Source organism: Pseudoliparis swirei, chromosome 24 (assembly GCF_029220125.1).
Source record: "Pseudoliparis swirei isolate HS2019 ecotype Mariana Trench chromosome 24, NWPU_hadal_v1, whole genome shotgun sequence".
Taxonomy (NCBI): Eukaryota; Metazoa; Chordata; class Actinopteri; order Perciformes; family Liparidae; genus Pseudoliparis; species Pseudoliparis swirei.
The window spans coordinates 21,355,424-21,378,881 of NC_079411.1; the positions used below are offsets into that span (position 1 = coordinate 21,355,424).

A 23,458-nucleotide genomic window follows, 5' to 3' on the forward strand; every position below is an offset into this window, starting at 1 on the left:
GCTGACGGCACTGTTTGCTTTTAGAGGGTGACAAAGGGTGTCAAAGGCAGTTCAAGTGGGTGCTTTAAGCAAAGGACTTACTTTGTGGGTGATTCTGCCATTTTTAAATGTTGACGGAGCTTCCACAAAGAATGGAAATACGTGGAAAACCAATCTGAGGATTGAGGTGTGAGGAGAAATATGCCATGATTTCTGAAACATTGATATTACATATTATGGGAAAAGATGGATTTATCTCTATATATTGCCCTTTTCTGTTATTCTTTCATGTTACACAGTTTGAGTAGTTTTACACCTTTTCCCCCCATTTTTTGCATATAGTAACAGTGTTTTAAAACAAAGAAACTCAAATATTAAACCTATTAAACATTAACATTTTGAGCAATATGTTTTGTTTCCGACCTTTTCGAGTGCAACAGGTGATGCTCGATATATTTTCCAAAGACGCTGTTAGTTGCTCCCGTTGTTGTTTTATCATGCTATGATGCACTTTTACCAACATTATTATACAATTAATATACATCTCAATTTACTCGTGGCAGCACGGTGGCTCAGTGGTTAGCACTGTCGCCTCACAGCAAGAAGGCCCTGGGTTCGAATCCCGGTCGTTCCAGGTCCTTTCTTTGTGGAGTTTGCATGTTCTCCTCGTGTCTGCGTGGGTTTACCCCGGGTACTCTGGTTTCCCCCACCATCATAAAGACATGCACCGCAGCCTCACCCCGGCTCGTATGGATGTGAATGAATGTTGGTGGTGGTCGGAGGGGCCGTAGGCGCTGATTGGCTGCCACGCTTCTGTCAGTCTGCCCCAGGGCAGCTGTGGCTGCTGATGTAGCTTACCACCACCGGGATGACTGTGTGTATGACTACTGGACTCTGGACTGTAAAGCGACTTCGAGTGTATAGAGAAGCGCTATATAAAATAAATGATTATTATTATTAGGGTCCTCGCTACAACTTCGTCGTTGAGGAACCTATTGTTTTTCGTCCGATTATTTTTCTCTCCAAACAAACGTCGACTGGCCGCACACCTCATTCCTCAAAAAAGTGAAATTTCACAGGCATATCAGGACTGGTGAAAAATTTGTGATTTTTGAGTTTTCGTATTTGTTTATAAAAAAATGTCTCTAGCGCCCCCTAGAGTGTTCGTACCCACGGTCTTTTTCGCCAATGACGGATTGACCTGAAATTTTGCATACAGGTCTGTTTGGACCTGCTCTACAAAATTGCCAATGTAACCCCTAAGCTCCGCCTCCTTAGATTTTCCGCCATTTTGAATTTAGTAAAGAAACAGGTTTTTTGCACTTTTCTTCAAAACGCTTGTTCCGATTCATACCAACATTTCTGAGGTCCATTATTGGTTCAATTTAAAGGAATAATTTTCAGGAATTGTTATCTCATTGCGTTCAGAGGATATGGACCAATGAACATGCAAGGGGTGTGGCCTAATATATAAAGACATCTAACTTCCAAATCACTTTGACTATCTTCACCAAATTGGTAGCCTATGTCCACAAGGACACACACAACCTACCTTAATTCTTTCATAATATTTGAACATTAGGGGGCGCTACAATCAATCCCTCAAAATATGCCTTTTTGGCCTTTTTTCATGATTTTAGGGGTTGTAAAACAGTTAATTCCTCCTAGAGCTTGAACCCGATTCATTCCAAACTTGGGCAGTATGGTCTTGAGACCTTTGTCTTGAAAAATCTTTGAAGGAATTCAAAAATATTAAACTATGTGCGTTTGCCGGACCGGCAAAGAAACGCTATTCGCCATGAAAATGTACGTTGTTGTAACTCGGTCATACATTATGTAATCTGCTCCATATTTCTCATACGTCATGACATACTGACCCTGAAGAGATCCATATGCTAATTTTTAATTATGGTCTTAGCGCCACCTAGTGGCAACGGGAACAACAATTGTTTATTCTTTGGATTCCTTCTCTGAGAAGGTACATCAGATCAACATCAACTTTGTTCCACATGAAGGTTAGACTTTCATGATGCCAGAAGATGAAGCATTTTATGTTTCGTCTAACACTGTTGCCGTGGCAACCCATTCTTCGTGTCAAACAACGAAGGGGCTTTAGAAGGACATAAAATGCTCGAAACGTAACTGAACTTAGCACACACATTTAAAGTCAAAGATGTAGTTACCTGATATGATTTGAAAGCTTTGAAATGCCAATATGGCTCAATAGCGCCCCTAGACTGTATTTCATGTTCAAAAGGCCACGGTATTTGCCCCCGATGCCCAATTACCTTAAAATGCATCATACATGTCCGCTTAGACCTGCTCTAAAAAAATTACATTATGACCATAAGCTCCGCCCACTTATATTTTCCGCCATTTTGAATTATGTAAAAAACACATTCTTTTCAACTCCTACTAAACGCTGAGTCCGATTTATACACAACTTGTTGTGGTTCAATAATGGATCAATGACATCAACAATCTTTAAGCGATCGTTAATATCTCATTGCGTTCAGAGGATATGGGCCAATGAACATCTAAAGGGTGTGGCCTGATATATAAAGGGTCCTAACTTCCAAATTACTTGAACTGTCCCCACCAAAATGCTAGATAACGTCCCATAATTTTTAAAGAATATTTGAACATTAGGGGGCGCTACAATCAATCCCTCAATATATGCCTATTTTGCATTATTTGTTCACGTTTTGGGCAGTTGTTAAACAGTTAACTTCTCCTAGAGCTTAAACCCGAAGAGATCCCTATGCTAATTCAAGTCATAGCGCCACTGAGTGGCCAAAGCAAATCAGCATAAAAAGCATCACATTCACATGTAATTTACATGACAAGGTCTACACTTCACGTAGATACACATGATGCATGTATATGTTCAAATTGTCACAGCGCCCCCTACTGGCTACACTGGACTCGCTCGAATCTACTCCAAACTTCTCATGCTTCATAGAATTCACGGCCTGAGGATATCAACAAGCCTTTTTTTCCACTCAGTCAAAGCGCCACCGACTAGCAAAGTAAAATCAGTGTTGCGTGACAAACGGTAAAACGTCCGAACGGCGGGCCTGCGTTCTCGGCCGAGGGGGCCGGCGTCCGGCCGGCACCCCCGACGTGCGAAGCAGGAACGAGGACCCGTTCATCGCTGCTTGCAGCTTTAATTATTATTACTATCCAAATATAAAGGTCAAAGGTCGCACACTATTGCAATGTGTCCCTAACTCCACATTGTGTTGCAGCTCTGCCTCGGTTGTTGGTCGTATTCTGCAGAACCTGTCGCTCAGCAGCCCGTTGAGCCCAGATCCCACCGAGCGCTGCACATAGTTGTGTCCTAGATTTTCCAACAGACTTTTTGGCTGGAATCTAGATCCCAGATCTGCGCTCAGGTTTTCTCCTTTTTAACGACATTTTGTTTGACTGTCACGAATCTGTGACGAAGGCCCCACATTTGCACATTAGTGTGCACGGATGCATTAAGACAGGAAGAAGGAGTTGGTTTCTAATTAAGATTCATATGGGACACGATTCAGATACATGTGTGGGACACTTTATAGGATTTTGATTTAGTGGTGAGTGGGTTAAAGGGGGGGGGGGTTACATTGAGGCCTAAAGCGACCGAACACGGCCTATAAACTTTTTGGAGAGACACCGAACACACATTCAGCAAATGGAGCAGCGAGGGGTATAATTAACTGTCAACAATCTCATCAGAGAACCAAGGTAACGGATCCCTGAAGCTACTGCCGCTTCTCGCCCCAATTCTAAGGGTGTGTGTGTGTGTGTGTGTGTGTGTGTGTGTGTGTGTGTGTGTGTGTGTGTGTGTGTGTGTGTGTGTGTGTGTGTGTGTGTGTGTGTGTGTGTGTGTGTGTGTGTGTGTGTGTGTGTGTGTGTGTGTACTGACAGCGTGAGAAATGTGAGAAGGGGTTGGCCTACAGCAGGGGAGCTGTGACCCCTATAAAAGCGAAATGCACGAGTCAAGGACACGACAAGCAACACTAACACAACTTCCGCTGTAACCCAAAAGACTTTTAATTAACATCTGTTGATGATACGTTCTTGGAAGCCTCATTAACTGAAATATATTTGATTTAATAACATTAAGTGCCGGCATTCTCGTCCCAAAACATATTTATTTGCTGACTTTGAATTTTAAAATCTTAATGAATAACTTTAGAACTGTATATTTTTTCTGTTTTTAGCTCACTTAAATATGAACATTTCAGTTATGTAATAAAGAAATACTTGAGGTTTGACACATGACTTCATGCCATGTTGATAAGATCATGTTTTTATTCCTAACTTCATTTGAACCATTTCATGTTTAGTAATATTTAATTTTTTTATGAAGAGATACTTAAGATTTAAGAAAAAGTTTTCAGGGGATTTAATTGTTATGTAACAGAATAACTTCCTGATCTTCGAGGACACATCCGACTCTCTTTTCCGTGATCTGGATGTGTTGTGGGCACAGCGTCCCAAGGTCAACGAGTGGAAAGAGAGAGTGATGAGAGCAAAGGTGACGGCTCTCTAAATAGCCTCTTTGTAGAGCCTCAGAGCCCCGAGTGGGGATGGAATGACACGGGGTCAGGGGGCTAATCCATAATCCTGCATATTGTCACATGATTTATTTGAAAACATCTGTCGAGCTCACCATCAAAGTAGAGAAGTGAAAAAATAGTCATAATAATTTATTTATCCATTAAGGAAAATATGAAATCTGATAAGGCCAACACAATGAAATGCAACACAACAACATATTAAATAGATTTTAAGTATCGTTTGTTGAAAATGTAACATGTTTGTTTTTTCAAAAAAGACATAAGGTGATTTATATATATGTGTGTGTGTGTGTGTATATATATATATGTGTGTGTGTGTGTGTGTATATATATATATGTGTGTGTATATATATAAATAATATATATTTATACGATTGTTGGTCCTTTTCACTTTTATATTTGTCCTATTTATGATGATTTATGCAATCATGTGTGGTAAAGTTCCACTATGCTTTTAGTGAGTTTTAAGCATTTTTAAAAAACGATTATCGTAATAATAATATTGTGATTTTGGCTCCAAGATGATCGTGAAGTTTCTATCGCCCCATGTCATACAAGTACAGGGATGACGAGGAAGAAAAGGCAATTAAGTTGGTGTACGCTACCGCTCTGGGCACGGGGCCCAAAAAAACCCTTCAGTTTGCTGGGAGGAGGAGGAGGAGGAGGAGGAGGAGGAGGAGGAGGAGGAACAACTACTGTGAGAGACGACGTGACTATAATGCAGAAACGGGCTCCGGCTTACAGAGTAAAGCACAAAAGCTTTGCTGAACTCGAGATGTTTCTGTAACTCCGTGCATACTTTGTGTTTCAGTGTGCGACCCAGCACTAAACACAAGGACACACACACACACACACACACACTCTCGCCCATTTGTCAGAGTGAGACCCAGATGTTTTCCTGAGCTGCGTCCTCTCCACCCATCATCATCGACCGATATGTCTTCCGTCTCCGGGGCCCCTGCGCCGCCTCGCTGGGGCCGGACAACAACACAGGAGCATTCTTCTGTCGTATTTATAACGTCTGACATATTCTTTTCCCCAGCGTCGCTGAGCTGAGCGTTTTCTCTGCCAGTCTATTATAAGCTCGGCATCAATCTTTTTTTTCTTCTTTTTTACAAATATTTTCAAAGCCCTCCCCGCGCCTTTTGGTTTTGGTAACTATCTGGCTCCGGAGGGTTCTAGGGTGGGGGGGAGGGAGGGGGTGTGTGAGGGGGCTTGTCATCGTCTCAGCAGGACTCTCATTAGAGCTGCTGCTGCTGCTGAAGGTTGACTGGCTTTTCATTCTCACGCCTGATCCTGTTTCTTTGTGGATTTGCGTGCAGAACATTGAGGTCCTTGTTGATTGCGAGGAGAGAGCGGGGTGACTTGTGAGTGTGTGTGTGTGTGTGTGTGTCACGGGAGAGTGAGAACATGTCAAACTGCTGGAGCAACCACACACACTCTCAAGTGGACGAGTCGCCTTAGAAGCGTCTCATGTGTGTTGATATAACACGGCTGTATGTCGCCTCTATGGATGAAATGCTGCAAGGCATCAACAGCGGCCCGTGTTCCTCGACTCTATATATATACACACACACACACACACACACACAACTGCAGTCTGTGCATTTGACTTGTACGCGCTCCACAAGCTCTCCACATGTCATGTCAACTAGTACCACTTCAATAGCTGCTGACTATATTTATCGATAAAACCAGAGGAGAGCAACCAACTCTGTAAAATTCAAGCATGTCTTAAAGACATAAAAACATGGATGACCTGCAACTTCTTGATGTTAAACTCAGACAAAACCGAAGTAATTTTAATCGGCCCTGAGCACCTCAGAGATCAATTATCTGGTGATGTGGATTCTGTAGACGGCATTGCCCTGGCATCCAACACCACTGTAAAGAATCTTGGCGTTATCTTTGATCGGGACTTGTCCTTTAACTCCCACGTAAAGCAAATCTCAAGGACTGCATTCTTTCATCTACGTAATATTTCAAAAATCAGGCACATCTTGTCTCAAAAGATGCAGAAAAATTGGTTCACGTTCGTTACTTGAGACTGGATTACTGCAACTCCTTATTAGCAGGCTGCTCTAATAAATCTCTTAGGTCCCTCCAGTTGATCCAGAATGCTGCAGCTCGTGTTCTCACTAAAACTAAGAAAAGAGATCACATCACTCCTGCACTAGCTGCTCTGCACTGGCTCCCAGTAAAATCAAGAATCACTTTTAAAATTCTTCTCTTAACCTACAAAGCCTTGATTGGTGATGCTCCATCATATCTTAAGGAGCTTGTCGTACCATATTGCCCCACTAGAGAGCTACGCTCACTAAATGCGGGACTACTTGTAGTTCCTAGAGTCTTAAAAAGTAGAATGGGAGCCAGAGCCTTTAGTTATCAAGCTCCTCTTTTATGGAACCAGCTTCCAATTTCAGTCCGGGAGGCAGACACAGTCACCTCGTTTAAGAGTAGACTTAAGACCTTCCTCTTTGACAGAGCTTATAGTTAGGGCTGAATCAGGTTTGCCCTGGTCCAGCCCCTTGATATGCTGCTATAGGCTTATAGCTGCCGGGGACGTTTTAGGATGCACTGAGTACCTATCTCCTCTTTTTCTCTCCTTAAGGATGAATTTTCATCTCTCAATCACACGTTACTAACTCTGCTTTCTCCCCGGAAGTCCTTTTGACTTTACGTCTCATGGGGTCATCGGACCCTATGAGACGGCATAGATCCTATCTGCCTGATGGATCGTCTGGGTCGTGGAATTCCTGCTCATGACTACGCCACTGTCCTGTTGAGACTCCGCCCTCCTCCTCCCCACCGCCATCTGCCTGATGGATCGTGGAGGTCTCCATCGTGGAATATGCCTACTATGAACTATTCATACACTCTGTCATATTCATTGAATGTATTTTAACTCTAAATCTGTCCTTCTGTACACATTACATCTATTGCATCTGTCCATCCTAGGAGAGGGATCCTCCTCTGTTGCTCTCCTCCAGGTTTCTTCCCTTTTTTTCCCCCTGAAGGGTTATTTGGGAGTTTTTCCTGGTCCGATGTGAGGTTTTGGGGCAGGGATGTCTATGTGTACAGATTGTAAAGCACTCCGAGACAAATTTGTAATTTGTGAAATTGGGCTATACAAATAAACTGAATTGAATTGATAATTGTTGTTTTAAGCAGGTAGTTTTATATATTTATAAATATATATGTGTACATGTGTGTGTATGTATATGTATATATACACGTGTGTGTGTGTATAATATATATATATATATATTATACACACACTACCGGTCAAAAGTTTTAGAACACCTCGATTTCTCCATTTTTTTATTGAAATGTACACAGTTTAATTATCAATGTATATACATATACAGTCGTATTTTAAATCAGCTCATGTCTTTTTGAAAACAAACAAACATGTTAAACGATACTTAATATCGATTTAAAATTAGCCTTAAAATGTCAGAATATCTTGATAATGCATAATCACATGGGCCGATGATAATGACGTGAAATGGATCAAAGCCACAAAAGAAACCCTCGCCTTCTGAAAAACTGAAATCAGAGAATATTTTTGCCTTTTTGCTTCATCAATGACATACACCAGGACCTAAACAATTTGATAAACTTCTACAGTGGTTTATAAAAGTAATTTTACAGGAGATGACACACCAAACTGTCCTGTTATCTCCTATCGGGGGTCATTTTAGTCAAACTGTGCGTACGTTTGTGTTTATTTTCCAGTGTACAAGTCACCAGAGTACGAGTCGCTGGGCTTCGAGCTGACGGTGGAGCGCCTGGTTTCCATCGGTTACCCCCAGGAGCTGCTCAGCTTCGTCTACGACCCGTCGTTCCCCACCAGGTCAGACCCATCAACCCCCGCCGCACACACTTCATAATAATGATGGGGGGGGGGGGGGTCGGTGGAAGAGAGAAACAGGATAATAACGGATAATAACTGTCATCACATCACAGATGATCGCGGTTCAAATGCCAAATGTTATGATCAAGAGATCCGTTATTTTAATTCTCTATCGTAGACTTATACAAGCTTATTCATCCGCCTTTCCCAGGGGCCTTGTGTTTGACACCATGTACGGAAACCTGTTGAAGGTCGACGCCTACGGTAATATCCTGGTCTGTGTCCATGGGTTCAACTTCCTCCGAGGGTAAGTGTGCGTCTACAAAAGATTGTAAGTCAGAAGATAGTAAATTGTGTATATTTGATATCGTGGGAGCACGAGAAAGAGGAAAATGCATTCCAACTGTTTGTTTTCCCTCCTTTCCCAGCCCGGAGATCCGCGAACGGTACCCGAACAAGTTCATCCAGAGAGATGACACGGAACGCTTTTATATCCTTAACACGCTCTTCAACCTGCCAGGTAAGGCCTCCGAGCACCGAGGAGAACGCCACGGGGACCGATAAAGACACAATTGAATGAAAGCTGAACATTTCCGTATGTTCCCGGGAGGTCAGAGCCGAGAGCTTTTTCCCCTCGAGTTTCATGGAGCCGCTTCGTTATACTGACGACTTCCTCTTTCCCCCCCCCCCCCCCGTTTTCCTTCACAGAGACCTACCTCTTTGCTTGCCTCGTGGATTTCTTCTCCAACTGTGACCGATACATTAGGTAAGGAACCGTTTGGTAACGCTCTCCGTCACGCAAACGCGTTTTCTGGGCACCGCATTGGTGGCGCACAAAGACCGGTGCGAGCCAAACCGGGTCCGGAGCGAGCCCTGCAGGCATCGGGAGGGTGTCCAGGTGTCTCTAATCTAATCTGAGAGGATTGCTTTAAAAATGGAAGTCAAATGGGAGTTCAGTCAAAGAAACTATATATTTATTAATCTCTTCTACTAATAGAACAAAAAAAATCATGAATTCTTATTAAAATGAGATATGGATGACACAATGTTCTCACTAACTATCTAAAGTACACGATGTAGCTCTACGGGTAATCTTTGACATGTTACTGGAAGCAGAGATATTGGCCTGTCGATTGGTAGAGAATGTAATCTGGAATGGTTGCATGTCCTTTGTCCTCTGAAACCTGGCTGTTGGTCTTTTAGGGGGAGAATGCTTTCCTGTTTGGCTGGCGAACCCCTCCAACAAGGGAAGGCTATCCCATTTAAAAGCAAACAAACAAAAGAAAAAACAAATGTCATGTTTTTGAAAGCCTTCTGTAAAGATGTGGCCCGTCCGACGGCTGTGTACGCGTGTGCCTCTGCTCCTCTCCCCCAGCCGCGAGTCCGGCTTCAAAAACGGAGACCTCTTCATGTCCTATAAGAGCATGTTCCAGGACGTCCGCGACGCCGTCGACTGGGTCCACTTCAAGGTGAGACCAGTTTCTGACTGTTTAGATTATTATTCAGTGTTTCGGTTATTGAACTGACATTCAATTCAGATTATTTTATATAGCCCGATGTCACTCGTTTGCGAATTTGCCTCAGAGGGCTTTACAATCTGTACACATACGCCATCCCTGACCTATGACCTCACATCGGATCAGGAACAACTCTCAAAAAATAGAAAAAAAACTTTCACAGGGAAAAGAAGTGAAGAACCCTTCAGGAGAGCAACAGAGGAGGATTCCTCTCCAGGATGGACAGAAGCAACAGATGTCATGTGACAAGATGAACAGCGTTACAGAGTTATAACACATTCAATGAATATGACAGAAATTTATGAATAACTAGTATGGACCACGATCCAGACCTCCACAATCCATAAAACAGAAGGAGGCAGAGAGGAGGGGGAGGGGTGTTGGAGATCAGCCAGGTCCAATGGACCCTATGAGACGTGAAGTCATTAACACTCCGGGGAGGAAGCAGAGTTAGTAATGTGCGATGGAGAGATGAAAATTCATCCATAAGTAGAGAGAAGAGGAGAGAGGTGCTCAGTGTGTCCTAAAACGTCCCCCAGCAGCCTATAAGCCTATAAGCCTATAGCAGCATCTCTAGGGGCGGGACCAGGTGAACCTGATTCAGCCATGGTGTGTACTTAGTGCTCCACCTTCACGTCTGGGTGCGTTTGCTCATGTCTGGGCATGAATATGGAAAATCTGGCCTTTTTGGATACTGATACTTCCTGTAAAGCGGCTAAAATGTAACTCTCCTTCACACTCTGTCGTCTGGTTTATTTGTTCCGGATCACATCGTGCATTTTTGCAAGAGCTTTAAGTTTGAAGTAATATGGGTCAACAGGTAATTGGACAGTTTTAAGAGCTACATGGACCCGAAAGGGGACTGTGTTCTTTGTATTGGTCCTAAAACCACATGCTGTCACAACATCACGCCTTGCTTTCACAAAACAAGCTAAATGCCACTAAGTGGTCATGTGTTTTCTGTGTTTTTTTCCCCTTGTGACTGTTACTAAAATGAAATGAACTGGTATCGATTAGGGCTGCAACAACGAATCGATAAAAATCGATTATTAAAATAGTTGGCAATGAATTTCATTATCGATTCGTTGTGTCGCGCGATTATTACGGCGCTCAATAAGTCGCGGAGTAGAACAAAAGTTGATTTGAGCGCAGAGTGGCGCAGGAGAAACAAGAGTGGAGCGGAGGGAGAGGACAGACCATAATGTTGCGTTGTGAGAGCCAATCAGCGCTGAGTTGCTCCTCCGTTAGTGAATCTAATTGGCTGCTGCTGCCCTCGTGACGCTGGAAGCGGAAGTCATTCACGTCGTCGGAGACATTCACGGAGCTGAGTGCGCCTACGGGTGATGTTATGAACCCAGACACCAGGGCGCTAGATGTTACCACGTGTGTGGCATTTCCACAAGCAGTATAACGTAGAAAAGTGGTTATTTTTCCGTGGCGGATGGCGGACAATATTTTTCCACGGAGATAAGCCCCGCCCCCTCACCATATGAGGCGTTTAATCCATAAATAGCCAACTCAGGAGAGTAAACCGCTGTCAGTCTGTTTATGACAGGGTTCATACACATGACCAATGAACAGGGTTCATCCACATGCTGACCAGTGGATCTCCAGGACCTTTCCAGGAATTTAAACCAAATTTTCATGATTAAACATTTTGTGAAAATTCGGTGTATACGTGAACAAGTGAGAAGATGTAGTATTTAAACTAACAATGAGAATTCCAACGCATACTGTATATATTCAGTATAAATTAATACTTGAATATAACAAATTTGCATAACTTTTCCAAAAATTACTAATTAATTACTTTCTAGGCCTATAAATAGCCATTTAAAAACTCCATGACTTTTCCAGGTTTTCCATGACCGTACGGACCCTGTTTTGAATAAAGGGTTGAAAATTACAGTTTGTTTTTTTAAATCTGATTAATCGATTAATCGAAAAAATAATCAACAGATTAATCGATTATCAAAATAATCGTTAGTTGCAGCCCTAGTATCGATGCTTCTAACGCTCAAGAGGTCAGAATGCTGCAGACCTGTAATCCATTTAAATCTGGATTGTTTAGTCTGACTCCCGTTTTCTCTCCCACCGCAGGGCACGCTGAAGGAGAAGACGGTCGATAACTTGGAGAAATATGTAGTGAGAGATGTAAGTAGTAAAGTGGTGTTGGAGAACACACTCCGGAGAGGCTGCTGGGATGGGAGGCCTCAAGCGTCAGTCTTTTTAATGTCTCTCCTTCCTCCCACCAGGGGAAGCTGCCTCTTCTTCTCAGCAGAATGAATGAAGTAGCCAAGGTTTTCTTAGCGACCAACAGCGACTACAAATACACCAACGTGAGTACATGTACACTGCCGGTCAAAGGTTCTTACAGCACCACCATGTTTCCAGTTTTTATTGAAGTTCAAGCAGTTTAAGTCCAGTGAATAAACTGAAATGTTACAAAGGTAAGCGGGAAACTGCCAGAGGTTAAAAAAAAAAGGTTTAAGTTACCAAACCGTGAAAAATGATTTACATCTCAGAGTTATACAAAACGGCCTTTTTCAGGGAACAAGTCAAAGTGCAAAGTGCAACACACGTGTGTGGGAACTTCTGCAGCCATGTTGGGAAGAACTTTCTGAACTATATTTGATTTCCATTGGAGAAAGAATGCTATACAATGTGTCCAGCTGTTATATCTGCAAAAAGGTGCCAAACATTTAGATTACATTTTGTTAAACAAAATGGATCCATTATTTATTTTGTTTATCTCCAATTGTTTATTTGTTTTATGCTTTAACTTTAGAGTACATTGATAAATTAAACTGTGTACATCTCAATACAAACTGGAGAAATTGAGGTGTTCTAAAACTTTTGACCGGTAGTGTTTGTAAAATATATATATATATATATATATTTATTTATTTATTTGGATATAAATATATATATTTATTTATATAAATAAATATATTTATTTATATATAAATATATTTATATATATATATATATAAATAAATAAATATATTTTTTATATTTACTTATTGATATATATATACATATATACATACATATATATATATATGTATGTATATATAATATTTATATATATATATAAATATGTATGTACCCATGTAACATTGAGATCCAGTTCCTTGTGTTCCTGCTGGTGGCAGCTGTATTGACTCTAAACACGGCTGCGTTGTGTTCTCACAGAAAATTATGACCTACCTGTTTGACTTCCCCCATGGCGCCAAGGTAAAGAATTGCTTCCCACTGTTTTCCAGATGCAGGGTGAAAGACCTGATGTTGTGTCTCATAATGTGTGTGTGTGTGTGTGTGTGTGTGACTTGATTGCTTGTTTTGCGTGCAGCCCGGCATCCCCCACCGGCACTGGCAGTCCTACTTTGATCTGATCCTCGTGGACGCCAGGAAGCCGCTGTTCTTCGGCGAGGGCACGGTGCTCCGACAAGTCGACATGGTGAGCGGACGCAGAGCAGTTGTGGTTAATTAGTGTGTGTGTGTGTGTGTGTGGACGCTGACATATCCAGACCTGTTGCAGACATGTTGCACAACAGCTGTTTAAACTCATGTGAAAAAAATATATCCAGAAGCTAAACACACAATACAACCAATAATATGTATTTACCCCACACCTGTTATAATCCAATCATTATCATTATTAACCCTTTCAAGAGGTTTTTTCTCTGTCTCTTACCTATGAGCAGAGATAAGAAAACATTGATGAATCCCAGAAATCAAAGGTTGGCAACAAAATGGACTTTACGAACAAAAATATGAGGACGTTTCTTTCTCTCATCGGGCCCGTCGCTTCATGTTTTGTCGTCTTTGGCAATGAATCGATCCTTTTAAGCCTTCGGAGTGTTTATCTTGGCAAACACATCTGAATCTACTAATAGACTTGATTTTCCCCATTTGAATGTCTTCACAACTGGTTTTAAATTTTGTTTTGTTTTGTTTATTGTTTTATGTAAATATGTATGTGTGTATCTGTGTGTATTTATGTATGTGTGTGTGTATATGTATATATGGGTGTGTGAGTATGTATGTATATGTATATATATTAGGGCTGTCAGCGTTAACGCGTTAATCTATGCGATTAATTTGGCCGCGTTAACGCACTAAAATATTTTAACGCAATTAACGCAACTTTGTTTACTTCCGGTGTTCGTTGAAGTTTTTACATTCAAACCGAGTGTCAAACCGCGGCAGTACGATTTAACACTGTTTCCGTTTTTAAAACAATTATTTTTCCGCGAAAATAAGAAGCAGAAATCAGTTTAACTCGTGGATGAATCAGTCGGGTTTCCTCCTGCTCCTCCTTCCTCCCGTCTCCCCCTCTGATACACAGAGGAACGGAGGGGCGACGTGTCGGGTGACGCGGCGCGGAAAGAACTCGTCACACGAAACCTTCAACGTGATTTGTCAATCCGTTTGTCTGTCAACATTTTGGGGAAAAAACAACCAATGAACACTCAGTAAATCACAAAGGACCTCCCACCTCACGGGTGAAGCTCTATAGCAGCCTGTCAGTCAGAGAGCAGAGAACACGGCGCGAGGACAATGAGCCTCATTGAACAGAGCTGAGATTGTTCTGGAATGTTTGATGTATAACACGTGGGTATGTGTCATATGCAAACGCCTTTAAAAGGTGAATTTAAATTTTTTTGTAAAATGGAGAAAATGCCCCCAGCCTCCAGAGGGTGAACGTGACATATGTGAATGTCAGTCAGTTTACCAAGGCCACTGGTTCTGCTGTTGTTCAGTGTTAAAGATGACAGGACCAATGGGGTCTCAATATACTTCTTCTTTTTTACTAATCTGATGTTTCACTGAAGAAACAATTTATCATCCACAATATTAAATACCTCGCTGGCACTTTATAGGTAGGAGCCTCTTTGAAACACAGCTCTGTGTGAAGTTTGGTCTTTAAAAAGAATGAACATTTAACTTTTAACTTAATTGCGATTAATCGCGATTAATTAATCGCAATTTCAAAATGTGCGATTAATTAGTTAATTTTTTTTAATTGATTGACAGCCCTAATATATATATATATGTATATGGTTCAATGAAATAAGTTTTTTCATGAAATCATAGGTTAGGGCACTTATAAGCTTGATAGCTTCAGCCTTGACCCTTTCGGTCAGCCACTTTCTTCTTTTGTTGAAATTTAGATTTTTGTATATTATTGCTGATCGAAATAAACTAAACTAAATACACACTAACTGCCGCACAATCTGACAAGAGTAGACAACGCACAGATTCTTAAGAACCTCAGCTCCACTCAAGGGAGGCGGAACAACTCGAGAGTTTACGACCGTGAGGAAAAGCAAACGTTTAGATACTGGAGGCCGTTTTCTTTTTTTTAGATTCACAGAAGCTAGGCGTAACCTCCATTTAAAAGAAATGACCATGTCGGCGGTTTCCTTGTGGGATTGTGCCCCGGCTCCTCTCACTAATCTGCTGCATGTGTTCCTCACTTTAGATAACGGGGCGTTTAAAGATAGGAATCTACACGGGACCTCTGCAGCATGGTATCGTCTACTCTGGTGGTAAGACTCCTTCTCCCCTCCGTCATCCGTTCCTTGTGTGTGTGTGTGTGTGTGTAGCGGGTGTAATGAATAAGATCATCCGTCGGTAATTAAACGTCCTCGGGCGTCTTCCTCCCAGGTTCCTCCGACATTGTGTGCGACCTGCTGGCGGCCAAAGGGAAGGACATCGTCTACATCGGGGACCACATCTTCGGAGACATCCTCAAGTCCAAGAAGCGCCAGGGCTGGAGGACGTTCCTGGTGATACCCGAGCTGGCCCAGGAGCTGCACGTGTGGACCGACAAGAGCCGTGAGTTTGTACTCGGACACCTCGAACACGGGAATACACATCGAGTGTCCATATCCAAATCAGGTTTTCAAATAGCCTCCTCCTCTTTTTTTCTTCTTTTTTCTCCATGTTTTTGAGGATGAGGAATTCTGTGTCTCTACTGGGTACAGTAACCTGTGGTGTCCATTCAGGCCTGTTTGCAGGAGGAAACTTGAGGGGACAATACTGTCATGGCCAATGGGAATAAAGCAGTGTGGAGCACATGGCAAACCGTATGGCTTCCTTGCTGTTCTTCTCTCTGTACATTGACTTTTGAGAAAGTTCTGTTTAACCATAAATCCCTGTTGTGGTCTGGCTTTCCCTGAAGCATCGCCCCTCAGTGCAAGTATAATCTCCGTTAGGTTGTGAGCCTTTAGGAAAAAGTTGTGCACGTGAAGATACTTCTGAGGAAACCCAGAGTCCGATCAACAGCAAACATCAATTATTTCGTACGTTTTTGTAGTTCTCAGCCATCTTGGGTTGAAAAGGCAGAGACAGTGTTGTCGTCTTGTGATCTGATTTTTCACGCCACTGTTCATTTGTGGTATTGGTGACGATAACGTCTCGTGTATTTGACTGTGACTGTCGAACTAACTCGAGTGCTTGTTCTCGTCTGAACGAAGCGACTCGAGTGTGTTCTTGAGTCTGCAGTGGAGACGGTGACGTCTTGGTTAAATAAGGCGCGGTGACGTGTAGATTACTGGTCTGGCTGTGCGTGTACCTGCATGTTACAGTCTCATAATCAGCTGGTAGGAAGTCAAAACACGGACTCTGGACAGTCACATTCTCCAGTTTTTTTAATTTGTATAGTTCTTAATTTATACATTACGTTTTGTCTAAATGTTCTTTGTCGTTGTTGTTAACTGTTTGCACTTTATCACTTTTATTACTATTATTACGACTCACTTTATCTCGGACAAGAGAGAAACATACTTTCGATCTTCTATATGTTCCACTAATGGAAAATTGCCATTCAAGATGACTTTGACGTTGATGAAGAGCGTTTATACCCACGCTAAGTGATGAAGGAGCACCGTGGCTCGACGTGGGCTTCACCCCGTTCTCCTGTTTTCCAGCGTTGTTCGAGGAACTGCAGGGTCTGGACATTTTCTTGGCTGAACTCTACAAGTAAGGACTCCATCTTTACTCTCCTCCTCTCCTCCCCTCCTCCTCGCGTCTCCTACACAAGTTGTGCTTCTCTTTGTGTTTGTTAAAGAAAAAAGAGAACAACGGGGCCCAGAGGGTAAAGGCTCCCGCCTGATAACCGGGTCCACTGGCGGTTATTTATAGCCCGGCACGACTCCGCTCGGCATACTTGATATCGATATCCTCATCCTCCCCCCCTCCCCCGCCCTCCTACTGTCCTCATCGTCTTCCCCCCCCCCTCCGTCCGTCCGTCCTCAGACACCTGGACAGCAGCAGCAATGAAAGGCCCGACATCAGCACTATTCAAAGGAGAGTCAAGGTACGGCCCTTTATTTGTGTGTGTGTGTGTGTGTGTGTGTGTGTGTGTGTGTGTGTTGGATAGCCCCGATGTCGTCTAGTCATGAACGTAAATCCTCTCTGGTGATGTCATTGCGGTCGTACCGATAAACAACAACATCGACGGCCATGAGTAAGATGCGGTACTCTCTAGCATCCTTCAACGTGATGTTGCAGGCTCCTCAGTGTCTTCTCTTCTCCTTCTCACCTTCTTTCTCTTCTTTTTAGAAGGTGACCCATGACATGGACATGTGCTACGGCATGATGGGAAGCCTTTTCCGCAGCGGCTCCAGACAGACTCTGTTTGCCTCTCAAGTGATGCGCTACGCCGACTTGTACGCGGCGTCCTTCATCAACCTGCTGTACTACCCCTTCAGCTACCTCTTCAGAGCCCCACACGTGCTGGTGAGTCACTGACTGTAAGCCACACACACACCTGCAGAGGTGAGGGCCGACACCACGTCTGTGTTACTTTGGTTTATTGGATGAGGGACATTTCTGTAAATGAGTTATTAGCCAAGAGGCTTTTTTTTCATCTGTAGTCCCGAGAGACGTCGCAAAACAAAAACCTAAAAACATAAGAGTACTTATACAATGTTTGTGCAATATTTACGCTTTACAAATGGGTACACAAACAATTAATAGTGAGTATTCTTAAGTCCTAACATGACATGCAACAAGAAGACTCAAATTCAAAACGGACAAAGCAAAAAAAAAAAAAAAGGGAGAACGGTGTTAAAATGGACAGAATAAAAACATCACGTCAGAACATAAAAGCAGTAAATGAAATGTCTAACAGCCAAACGACGACACAAGACACACAGAGACCTGAACAACTTTATCTTCCTTTTGAAACCAAAATCTTTTTGGATATTTAATCCAAAGTTTCCCTCCGAGGGGAAATGAGTAAAGATGTAATCGCGGTTCAATAAAGAGCCGACTCTTCCACTAAGTGGACCTGTGTTGCCAAGTTTATTTTTGAAACATCTGGCCCCTCCCCCTTGTTGTCCCCCCCCCAGATGCCTCACGAGTCGACGGTGGAACACGCCCACATGGACATCGACGCCGAGTCGCCGCTGGCGACGCGCAACTGCGCCCACTGCAGCGACTGCAAGGACCTGGACTGCAAACGCAACCAGCTGACTCGCTCCTTCAGCGAGATCAAGCCCCCCAACCTGTTCCCCCAGACGCCCCAGGAGATCACTCACTGCCACGACGAAGACGACGATGAGGAGGAGGAGGAGGAGTAATAAGATTGGCATGGGGAAGAAAGTTTAGGCCTTCTCATGTTTCCCAGTAGAGTTGGATAGTTATCTTAAAAAAACAAACAAAAAACATCTGTCTCTGTGTGTGTGTGTCAACAATGTATGCACACACACACACACACACACACACACATGAATACAGGAGATTTCTGAGGGAATATAAAAGGACCAGTTCTCAAAAAGGACAGATGGTATGACCTCAGACGACTGTTAGCATGCTCGGCCCGCTCCAAGCCGAGCGACCTACTATCCAAGCTTCTTCGTTAAAAAAACAACAACAACAACAAAAACAACCTTTTAATTAGATTTCCTTGTTATCGTCACAGACGGAGCATTACACAATGTTTTTTAAATCTGACTTTTAGGGCCTGCTGGTGGATAAACAGCTGCAGTCCCATCTGGACCGAAATGCATCCGACGGGGGTCAGTAACGTTTTAATTGTAACAAACTGCTGACGCAATATGCACAATATAGAGAAACAACAGAGCGGTGTGCAGCACGCGGGGGGAGGAATGTACATACTGTATGAAAACACTTTTTATGAAACATGGGAACAACGTTCAGTTTTTTCATCCGTTTAGTTTAGTCTGTTTTTACCAGTTCTTTGTGTGTGTGTGTGTGTGTCTCTGTGTGTGTGTGTGTGTCTCTGTCTCCGTGCTGCGTTCTGAGAATCCTTTCTAACTGAAGCACAAGCCGCGGTGACACGTGCGTGTTCGGGGAGAAGTTAACACGTCGGGGCTCTCGAAGCGATATTTCGTTACCAGGCAACTGCGAGGTAACCGTATTATACGCCAATAATATGACAACCCCGGAGGACGGGAGGGTTTCCGGGTGAATGGTTTCAACGCCATGGGCGAGCTTCACATGCAGTGTTGTCTTTCTTCTTCTTTTTAATGCGCCGTTATCTCCGGAAGAGGAAACTCGAGTATTTCATTTGAGGGTTTTATTTCCGATGGGATATCAGGTGTGTAACGGGAGGAGGTGAAGTAGCCTCAGTTTGCCTTTTTATTTTATTTATTTTATTTTTATTTTTACAATGTATGGAGAGAGAAAAAAAGAAGCTGAGCTCGTGGCTTCAGACGGATGAGCTGACGTTGCTTATCTTTTTAGTTTTGGGGCGTTGTTTATTTTTAATTAATTAAATATATATATATATATTGTTTATATCTTTTATTTGCTCACCCTCACGTTGACATAATGCAGTATTCTTCTGTCGGGCCTCTCGACTCCTGAAGTGACTATTTCATTATAGTGTTAAATACAAATTTACATTTAAATTTGTGACATAATGAAGTAAGTCTTTATTGTCTCCATCTGAAATGGCTTCGTGGTCCCTGACTGGAGGAGTAGAGCCGCCAGCTGTTCATAAATAATTATAATATATTTGCAAAACAATTCATCTGCATTTAGTTTTTTCGCTTCAAATTTTCACAAAAAATTTGGATGGAAAGTTGTGACGCCACACCAGACTTTGATTAATGACGCTGAATGCTGATTGGTCAACGAAAGTCTTTGACGTCCTCTTTAAAAATAACAAAATAAATAAATAGTGCAAAACACGTAAACTTAGATATCGCTCGTGTGAAATATCAAAAAAGTGTCGAGCCTCGTCAGAAAACCGTGGAGCAGATCGCCTGACCGGTTTGCTCCAGTTTAAAACGTTTGTCCAAACGATCAGTGTTGCTATGCAGAACACAGAGAGTCTTTTATATATCCCCCCCTCTCATCCCGCTCGATAACTTTCCTCACGTTGTCTTTGAGACGTGGTTTTGACGCGCTGCGTCAGTTCTGTTGCTTCAGGCCCCAGAATGGGAAGAAACAGGCCATTTAATTGTGTTGCATCATTTTTGATTGGCTGTTTATGAATATGTTTCACTCTGTGCTGATTCATTTGGTACAAGCTGAGAGGACATTAAGAAACATGTCATCCGTTTGTCCTCTTCTGATCATTGGCATTATCGTTTTTTCTTCTATTTTTTCTTTAATTTTTTAATTATTAAATATTGATTTTGTGAACATGGATTAACTGGATAAACTCCCCGAGGCAGCTGCTTTGGAAATAGGAAGAAAGAAAAAAAAAACTCTTTTCTTTGCATATTTTGCTTATGCATGTGAAAACTATCGGCGTCATATCTATTCTGCTAAGATGACGGTTGATTTTACGTGTATGACGACTGTATTATTTTAAGGATTTTTAAATTTATTTTTACATTTTGTCTAGTTTACACAGGCAAAAAAAAAAAATTGCAAACCTGTTAAAAAAAACCCACACAAAAAACATTAAAATATAATTTACAAGGGGAAATTTGATTAGTAATATAGTAAGTACTGTAACATATATGTTACTTATAATCAATACCGTGGGGTTCTTTTTATTTTTCTAAGCTAGTGTTTTTAAATGGTCTTGGTTTACACAACTGTAAATAGACTTTTCCATTTCCTTTATTGTAGTTTTTTTTTTCCACACATTTTCTTTCACTCTTGAGTTTTCATGGCCAAAAAAAAAGTAATCTTTCTTTTTTCCAAACTATTGTAATCCTTTTGTTTTTATTCATATCATTTCATGTTCTCCCGAACAGTGTTTTGCTTGTTTGATTCCAGAAAATATCCTACACACTGTACATTAAGGTAAATTACATAAAAATGTCGAATAAAGATAGTTTTTCATAATTTGCTTGTGTCCATGTTTGTAGAAATTTGATTAATTGCTTTGTAAATAATATATGCTCTATTAAAACAAGTGGTGAAATGTAACTAAGTACATTTACTTTACTAGGTAACATAGGAGTGTGAAGTACTTGCACTTCAGTATTTCCATTTTATGCTACTTTGTACTATATAGGAAGCCGATATTATATTTTACATAGTTTCCAGCAACTTGCCGATTGAAATTATTGCTAAAAAATATAAATAATGTAATAAATTATTGTAATTTGATGAATTTAGGATTTGAATTGGTGCCATTTTTACCAGCTGCAACATTATTGGTGCTAATTATAATCCAGTCCCATATGACTGATGAGCCCTTCTGGAGAAGTTCTATTGGTCCTTTGAATAGATTATGATGCTAATCATGTTGAACTTTTACTCAAGTAGAATGCAGGACGTTTACTTGAGAGTATATTTACACGGCGGTCAGTAAAATACGAGTACTTCTTCCACCACGGGACAAAAACACAAAACGCAGATGTCATTGAGCGTGAGTTACTCTTCAGAGAATATTGTCGTTTCTGATGTGCAGCACTTTCAAAAATAAGTGCCAATTTATGAATTCTTCCTCTTCCTCCTCCTCCTCCGGTGTTGGTTGAGGGCCTCTGGGTGAGGAGAGGGGGACCAGAGGGGTTCTGGTCTTCTTTTGACATCCTATGACTTGTGACTATGACAACGTGTGTCGTTCATCGAGTGAGCGCAAACTAAACGGGAGGTCGAGGTCTGGAGCTGAAAAAGTTGCCCTTGGGTAAAACATGTTGCCTAAACAGAGACGCCGGGGGAGGGGCTGTGGACACTTCCCGCGATTGTTTTCACTGTCCTCAGACTTATGAGATGATGGATGCCAGACATGCGTACGACCACACGGCCGAAGCTCAAGGACGGCAATTTAAAAAAAAAATCACGACGACTCAAACAAATTGACGCCGTTTGAACCCTGTGACCTTTTGACCTTTTGCTCTGGGTCACAACCCGACTCAAAGGCTGCGACACGGGGTGGGAGACCAGGGAGGGAAGGGTCCAAAATCAACCACATTTATTTAAAGTATGACATCAACGAAACCAAAACAACCAGAGAGTCAGAAATCAGGGATGTCAGCCAGAAATGTGAGCAGACAGTGGGTTTTTGGAGCTGGAATATATGTATTTGAAAATATATATATGGGTATATATATATATGTGTTTATATGTATATATAAGTATATATATATATGTGTATATATATATGTATATACAGGACTGTCTCAGAAAATTAGAATATTGTGATAAAGTTCTTTATTTTCTGTAATGCAATTAAAAAAACAAATGTCATGCATTCTGGATTCATTACAAATCAACTGAAATATTGCAAGCCTTTTATTCTTTTAATATTGCTGATTATGGTTTACAGCTTAAGAAAACTCAAATATCCTATTTCTAAATATTAGAATATCATGAAAAAGTATACTAGTAGGGTGTTAAACAAATCACTTGAATCGTCTAATTAACTCGAAACACCTGGAAACACATTTTCAAATGTTTGATTTTGTTTTGCTGTTATAAATCTTTTTTTTACTTGGTCTGAGGAAATATTCAAATTTTATGAGATAGGATTTTAGAGTTTTCTTAAGCTGTAAGCCATAATCAGCAATATTAAAAGAATAAAAGGCTTGCAATATTTCAGTTGATTTGTAATGAATCCAGAATGCATGACATTTTTGTTTTTTTAATTGCATTGCAGAAAATAAAGAACTTCATCACAATATTCTAATTTTCTGAGACAGTCCTGTATATGTGTATATATATATATAAGTATGTGTATATATATAAGTATATATATGTGTGTGTATATATGTATGTATATATATACATATATATGTGTATGTATATGTATATATATGTATGTATGTACATATGAGTATATACAGTTTATGTCGAAAAAAGTAACACATTTTATTGTATAATATATTCAGATAAAGTCATGGTATGTCAAAAGAAGAGCAGAACCCCGCTGGTCTTCTTCACGCTGTGTGATGTCTGCGTGTTAATTACAGACCACGATCCTATAATTTCATGAATTAGTTCCGTAAAGAGGCTTTCTGAATTTGAGACGTATCGTGTGCTCTCATTACTCTTCAACATGAAATCCAACCCGGCTGAGCTACCTCAGAGGTTCACTCAGAGGGGATGTGATCTCAGGTAGTCTCAGGTGATCTCAGGTAGTCTCAGGTAGTCTCAGG

The 23,458-nt window shown here is 41.5% G+C and overlaps 1 protein-coding gene across 2 annotated transcripts in view; it reads left to right on the top strand.

Moving 5' to 3' along the window:
* The window catches only part of nt5c2b (5'-nucleotidase, cytosolic IIb), a 31,509-nt gene extending 10,307 nt beyond the window's left edge, over positions 1-21,202 (top strand). For both annotated transcript variants that reach the window (XM_056408605.1, XM_056408606.1), the window contains 15 exons: positions 8,286-8,403; positions 8,615-8,710; positions 8,832-8,923; positions 9,112-9,169; positions 9,779-9,872; positions 12,021-12,074; positions 12,176-12,259; positions 13,116-13,157; positions 13,273-13,380; positions 15,409-15,475; positions 15,594-15,764; positions 16,859-16,910; positions 17,187-17,247; positions 17,493-17,669; positions 18,284-21,202. In XM_056408605.1, the coding sequence (XP_056264580.1) occupies positions 8,286-8,403; positions 8,615-8,710; positions 8,832-8,923; positions 9,112-9,169; positions 9,779-9,872; positions 12,021-12,074; positions 12,176-12,259; positions 13,116-13,157; positions 13,273-13,380; positions 15,409-15,475; positions 15,594-15,764; positions 16,859-16,910; positions 17,187-17,247; positions 17,493-17,669; positions 18,284-18,514 (1,505 nt within the window). In that variant the 3' untranslated portion in view covers positions 18,515-21,202. The remainder of the gene's footprint in view (positions 1-8,285; positions 8,404-8,614; positions 8,711-8,831; positions 8,924-9,111; positions 9,170-9,778; positions 9,873-12,020; positions 12,075-12,175; positions 12,260-13,115; positions 13,158-13,272; positions 13,381-15,408; positions 15,476-15,593; positions 15,765-16,858; positions 16,911-17,186; positions 17,248-17,492; positions 17,670-18,283) is intronic.
* The last annotated feature ends 2,256 nt before the right edge of the window (positions 21,203-23,458 follow it).